We start from the raw sequence: 6,677 nt of genomic DNA, 5'->3' as shown, positions 1-6,677 counted from the left end.
CACACACAAATATGGTTTAAAATCATTCTTGATTTTATCCACTAATACAAGCACAATGCTGATTGGAAGAGAGACTGTTTGGTGTGATTTCACACACCAGCATAAAAACAACATTTATAGTTTGATATAAAATGTTTCATGATAATATTGACATGATTTCAAAGCTGAGACTTTATCAAAAACAATAGAAATCTATTTTTTGACTAAATTGCATGATCTAAAAATGTCTGTTACAAATTCTCACTTATTTTTGATGGAGCACATCACATATTGTCTCTTTTCAATGTGTTTGTGTGTAATCGGCAACAGTAATACTTAATGTGACTGCAGGTGAATATTATATGATGAATCTCACCAGCTGATTCCCCTGAACGCCCCAAGCAGCGTGCTGAAGTTTAGAGTTCAACACTTCTGGAGGATCCAACTCCCACACTTCCCTAAACACACACACACACACACACACACACACACACACACACACACACACACACACACACACACACACACACACACACACACGCACACACACACACACACAGGCATGCATGCATGCACACGCACACACACGCACACACGCGCACGCACACGCGCACACACACACACAAACGCGCACACATGCACACATGCACACACACACACACACACACAAACGCGCACGCACGCACACACGCACACACACACGCCCACACAAACGCGCACACACACGCGCACACACACACACAAACGCACACACACGCACACACACACAAACGCCATGCACACACACACGCACACGCACACACGCACGCACACACACACACACGCATACGGCAAGCTGACATTTAAATGTAATGGTATATTTATAGTATTCGTCTGAATTGTTTCCCAATAGTTTGTGATCAATGGGTCAGTCTTCATGGAGATGAAAATCTAGATATTAAAATCTTAAAAAGTAGGAAAAAGGTTCTCAAACAACTGAGGAGGAGGTGCAGCTGAAAATCTAAATATATAACAATAAAGATAAAGAGAGGGAGAGTCTCAACTTTAACTTCATCAGACTTCAGATCTCAAGGGGTTTTAATCCAGTCATGTTGAGACTGTTCTTTTTTTCATAAAGACTGTTGTGCCTTTTTCTCTTTCATTTTACAAACTGGTTATTATGGAAATGAGGGACATGCTGTAAAGATGTGAGTATCAGCCAACTGAAATCAAAGGTTTGTCTGCTCTATAACACATTAATAACACTGTAAACACATCTCTGTTCTCTGTACATTTGTAACACATGTTCTGATATTTTTCTACCTGGTGTGAATGTTATAGATAATGTAGGACGCAGTGAATGAATGCCGGAAAACCTGTGATCAGAAGAAGAAGAATATTAACCGAGAAGGACATGAAAAAGACTTCAAATGACTTAACTGCCTTCATTCACAGTTCACTACAGAAAAGGAAACATAATGCTTTCTAATCTTAAACACATACACAAAACATAAGCCAATAATATGAAAAATAAAAGAACAATAATTACTGTATATGTATTATAGAATGAGAGATTCTTGCTGAATCGGTTTCAGTCGTTTTAAACATCAAATAGCATCATTTCAGCATGAGCTCCTGGCAAAAGAACACAATGAACTGCTATGAAAAGTAACAGTTCAAATAGTTACCTGTGTAACAGTACTGAGCAGGACAGTCAATATCATGGCATTTTCTTAAGTTGTTAAAGTTCTTCACAAAACAGCACATACCTGTTTGACATTGTAGGCAAAAAGCACATACTTCATGTCGGGGCTGATGGAGTATCTGGTGGCTTTAAATGCATCCTGGAAAACACAAGTTATGGATGATGTCATTCTGAAGTCATACAGCATGGGACCAATAATATTATCGAAACGACTGTCTGAAGAGTTTGTGTTAAATGTTCCTGTAATTGAGTTTCAGCACATCACTTTGGGCCCATCATCATATCACAACTTATGAGGAATCAAATCAAAACCTTGATCTTTATATCTTTTGCGATAAAAGAGCTTGATATACTATAAAAACATACTTTAAATTCTCTCCCCATTTATTAACATACATTTACTGAAATTAAACTAAACAACTTGTTCTGAACTTTCTGACATTAGAAACCTGAAAATATGAACACATGAGCACATGACCGTTCACACTGAACTCAACAATGATCATTAACAGTTTGTGCAGCAGATTGCAGATTGTTTAATGAATCTGTCACAATGTAACGCAACTTTGTAAAAAGAGGCAACCTGTTTTGGAACTACATGTCATTTATATTTGTATAGCGCTTTAAACAATACACATTGTTTCAAAGCAACTTTACAGAAAACCATGCTTTAATGTCTGTAATGTAAATAATAAAACACTTTAGTTAAAGTATGCAAAGTCATTTGATTTATGCAGCTTGCTGGCCATGTACAGTTGAAGTCAGAAGTTCACATATACATTGCCAAATACATTTAAACTTTTCCACAATTCCTGACATTTAATGGTAGAAAACATTCCCTGTCTTGGTCAGTTCGGATCACGACTTTATTTGTGAAATGTCAGAATAATAGTAGAGAGAATTATTTGATTCAGCTTTTATTTCTTTCATCATATTCCCAGTGGGTCAGAAGTTTACACACACTTTATTAGTATTTGGCAGCATTGCCCTTAAATAGTTTAACTTGGGTCAAATGTTTTGGGGATCCTTCGACAAGCTTCTCATAATAAGTTGCTGGAATTTTGTCCCATTCCTGCAGACAGAACTGGTGTAACTGAGTCAGGTTTGTAGGCCTCCTTGATCGAACACGCTTTACAATTCTCCCCACAAATGTTCTATGGGATTGAGGTCAGGGCTTTGTGATGCCGCTCCAATACTTTGACTTTGTTGTCTTTAAGCCATTTTGCCACAACTTTGGAGGTATGCTTGGGGTCATTGTCCATTTGGAAGACCCATTTGTGACTGAGCTTTAACTTCCTGTCTGATGTCTTGAGATGTTGCTTCAATATATCCACATAATGTTCCTTCCTCATGATGCATCTATTTAGTGAAGTGCACCATTCCCCCCTGAAGCACCCCCACAACATGATGCTGCACCCCCATGCTTCACGGTTGGGATGCTGTTCTTCACCCTTTATCCTCCAAACATAACGATGGTCATTATGGCCAAACAGTTCAATATTTGTTTCATCAGACCAGAGGACATTTCTCCTAAAGTCAGATCTTTGTCCCCATGTGCACTTGCAAACTGTAGTCTGGCTTTATATGGTGGTTTTGGAGCAGCGGCTTTTTCCTTGCTGAGCAGCCTTTCAGGTGATGTCCATATAGGACTCGTTTTGCTGTGGATCTAGATACTCGTCCACCTGTTTCCTCCAGCATCTTCACAAGGTCCTTTGCTGTTGTTCTGGGATTGATCTGCACTTTTCACAAAAACTACATTCATCTCTAGGAGACAGAATGCGTCTCCTTCCTGAGCGGTGTGATGACTGTGTGGTCACATGGTGTTTATACTTGTGTACTGTTGTTTGTACAGATGAACGTGGCACCTTCTGGCATTTGGAAATTGCTCCAAGGATGATCCAGACTTGTGGAGGTCCACAATAGTTTTTTGTGGTCTTGGGCTGATTTCTGTTGATTTTCTTACGATGTCAAGCAAAGAGGCACCAAGTTTGAAGGTAAGCCTTAAAATACATCCACAGGTACACCTCCAATTCAGTACACCTCCTATCAGAAGCTAACTGGCTAATTGTCTGAAGCAGTGGTTCCCAACCCTGTTCCTGGAGGCCCACCAATACTGCACATTTTGTATATCTCCTTTCTCTGACACACTAAATTCAGGTATTGGAGTCTCCACTAATGGGCTGATGAGTTTAATAAGGTGTGTTTGATTAGGGAGATCTCCCAAATATTGTAGTGTTGGGGGCCTCCAGGAACAATGTTGTGAACCACTGGTCTAAATGTTTGACATCATTTTCTGGAATTTTCCAAGCAGCTTAAAGTCACAGTTAACTTAGTGTATGTAAACTTCTGACCCACTGGAATTGTGATTATAGTCAATTAAAAGTGAAACAAACGGTCTGTATACAGTTGTTCGAAAAAATACTTGTGTCGTGAACAAAGTAGATGTCCTAAACGACTCGCCAAAACTATAGTTTGCTAATATTAAATCTGTGGCGGTGTTAAAAAATTAGTTTTAATGACTTCAACTTAAGTGTATGTAAACACTTTAATGACTTCAACTGTATATGTGATTTCAAAAGTATTTCTCATTCTTTTTAACTGTATACAGGACATTAACATTTGCATTGTGAGCATTACACTGCCTTGTAAAGGCAAAACACAGTATCTGGATGAATTAAAGACTGTACTCACAAATGTGGTGTTTTTCAGCACAATCTCTGTTTCGTTTGTGAGGATGTTAGACCAGATCACATGTCCATTGTGATTTCTGTAGATAACTTCAGATTCTGGTAAAACACAAAAAAATGCAGACAGTGAACAGGTGAATAGAGTGTGAATAGAGTGTGAATATAGTGTGATTAGAGTGTGATTAGTGTGTGAATAGAGTGTGAATAGAATGTGAATAGAGTATGATTAGTGTGTGATTAGATTGTGAATAGAGTGTGAATAGAATGTGATTAGAGTGTGATTAGAGTGTGATTAGAGTGTGAATAGAGTGTGAATAGAATGTGAATAGAGTGTGATTAGTGTGTGATTAGAGTGTGAATAGTGTGATTAGTGTGAATATAGTGTGAATAGAATGTGATTAGAGTGAGAATAGAATGTGAAGAGTGTGCATAGTGTGAATAGAATGTGAATTGAGTGTGAATATAGTGTGAATAGAGTGTGAATAGAATGTGAAGAGTGTGCATAGAGTATGAATAGAATGTGAACAGTGTGATTAATGTGAATATAGTGTGAATAGAATGTGAATAGAGTGTGATTAGTGTGAATATAGTGTGAATAGAATGTTAATAGAGTGTGAATATAGTGTGAATATAGTGTAATTAGAGTGAGAATAGAATGTGAATAGAGTGTGATTAGTGTGAATATAGTGTGAATAGAATGTTAATAGAGTGTGAATATAGTGTGGATATAATGTGATTAGAGTGAGAATAGAATGTGAATAGAATGTGAATAGAGTGTGATTAGTGTGAATATAGTGTGATTAGAGTGAGAATAGAATGTGAAGAGCGTGCATAGAGTGTGAATAGAATGTGAATAGAGTGTGATTAGTGTGAATATAGTGTGAATAGAATGTGAATAGAGTGTGAATATAATGTGAATATAGTGTGATTAGAGTGTGATTAGAATGTGAACAGAGTGTGAATATAGTGTGATTAGAGTGAGAATAGAATGTGAAGAGTGTGCATAGAGTGTGAATAGAGTGTAAAAAGAATGTGAATAGAGTGTGAATAGAGTGTGAATAGTGTGCATAGTGTGATTAGAATGTGAAGAGTGTGCATAGAGTGTGAATAGAATGTGAAGTGTGCATAGAGTGTGAATAGAATGTGAATAGAGCGTGAATAGAGTGTGAATAGTGTGCATAGAGTGTGATTAGAATGTGAAGAGTGTGCATAGAGTGTGAATAGAATGTGAAGAGTGTGCATAGTATGAATATAATGTGAATAGAGTGTGAATAGTGTGAATATAGTGTGAATAGAGTGTGAATATAGTGTGAATAGTGTGCATAGAGTGTGATTAGAATGTGAAGAGTGTGCATAGAGTGTGAATAGAATGTGAATAGAGTGTGAACAGTGTGAATATAATGTGAATAGTGTGAATAGTGTGAATATAGTGTGAATATAGTGTGAATAGAGTGTGAATATAGTGTGAATATAGTGTGATTAGAGTGTGATTAGAGTGTGAATAGAGTGTGAATAGAATGTGAAGATTGTGCATAGAGTGTGAATAGAGTGTAAATAATATGTGAATAGATGGTGAATAGAATGTGAATATAGTGTGAATATAGTGTGATTAGAGTGTGAATAAAATGTGAAAAGAGTGTGAATATAGTGTGAATAGAGTGTGAATAGAATGTGAAGAGTGTGCATAGAGTGTGAATAGAATGTGAATAGAGTGTGATTAGTGTGAATATAGTGTGAATAGAATGTGAACAGAGTGTGAATAGAATGTGAATAGAGTGTGAATAGAATGTGATTACAGTGTGAATAGAGTGTGAATAGAGTGAGAATAGAGTGTGAATAGAATGTGAATAGAGTGAGAATAGAGTGTGATTAGAGTGAGAATATAGTGTGAATAGAATGTGAATAGAGTGTGCATCGAGTGTGAATATAGTGTGCATCGAGTGTGATTAGAGTGTGAATAAAATGTGAATAGAATGTGAATAGAGTGTGAATAGAATGTGATTAGAGTGTGAATAGAATGTGAAGAGAGTGTGAATATAGTGTGAATAGAGTGAGAATAGAATGTGAATAGAATGTGAATAGTGTGTATAGAATGTGAATAGAGTGTGAATATAGTGTGCATTGAGTGTGATTAGAGTGTGAATAGAATGTGAATAGAATGTGAATAGAGTTTGAATAGAATGTGAATAGAATGTGAATAGAGTGTGAATAGAATGTGAATAGAGTTTGAATAGAATGTGAATAGAATGTGAATAGAATGTGATTAGAGTGTGAATAGAATGTGAAGAGAGTGTGAATAGAGTGAGAATAGAATGTGAATAGAATGT

General features: G+C 36.8%; 1 protein-coding gene across 1 annotated transcript in view; it reads right to left on the bottom strand.

Annotated features, from left to right (window-relative positions):
* The window catches only part of LOC127658917 (inactive dipeptidyl peptidase 10-like), a 47,535-nt gene that overhangs the window by 14,896 nt on the left and 25,962 nt on the right, over positions 1-6,677 (bottom strand). The window contains exons 4-7 of the mRNA XM_052148486.1: positions 4,355-4,449; positions 1,728-1,802; positions 1,282-1,334; positions 356-437 (exon numbers count right to left, since the gene is read on the bottom strand). Coding sequence (XP_052004446.1) covers positions 356-437; positions 1,282-1,334; positions 1,728-1,802; positions 4,355-4,449 — 305 coding nt within the window. The remainder of the gene's footprint in view (positions 1-355; positions 438-1,281; positions 1,335-1,727; positions 1,803-4,354; positions 4,450-6,677) is intronic.

This window comes from Xyrauchen texanus, chromosome 18 (genome assembly GCF_025860055.1).
Source record: "Xyrauchen texanus isolate HMW12.3.18 chromosome 18, RBS_HiC_50CHRs, whole genome shotgun sequence".
Lineage (NCBI taxonomy): Eukaryota > Metazoa > Chordata > Actinopteri > Cypriniformes > Catostomidae > Xyrauchen > Xyrauchen texanus.
This window is presented reverse-complemented; position numbering and strand designations above follow the sequence as displayed.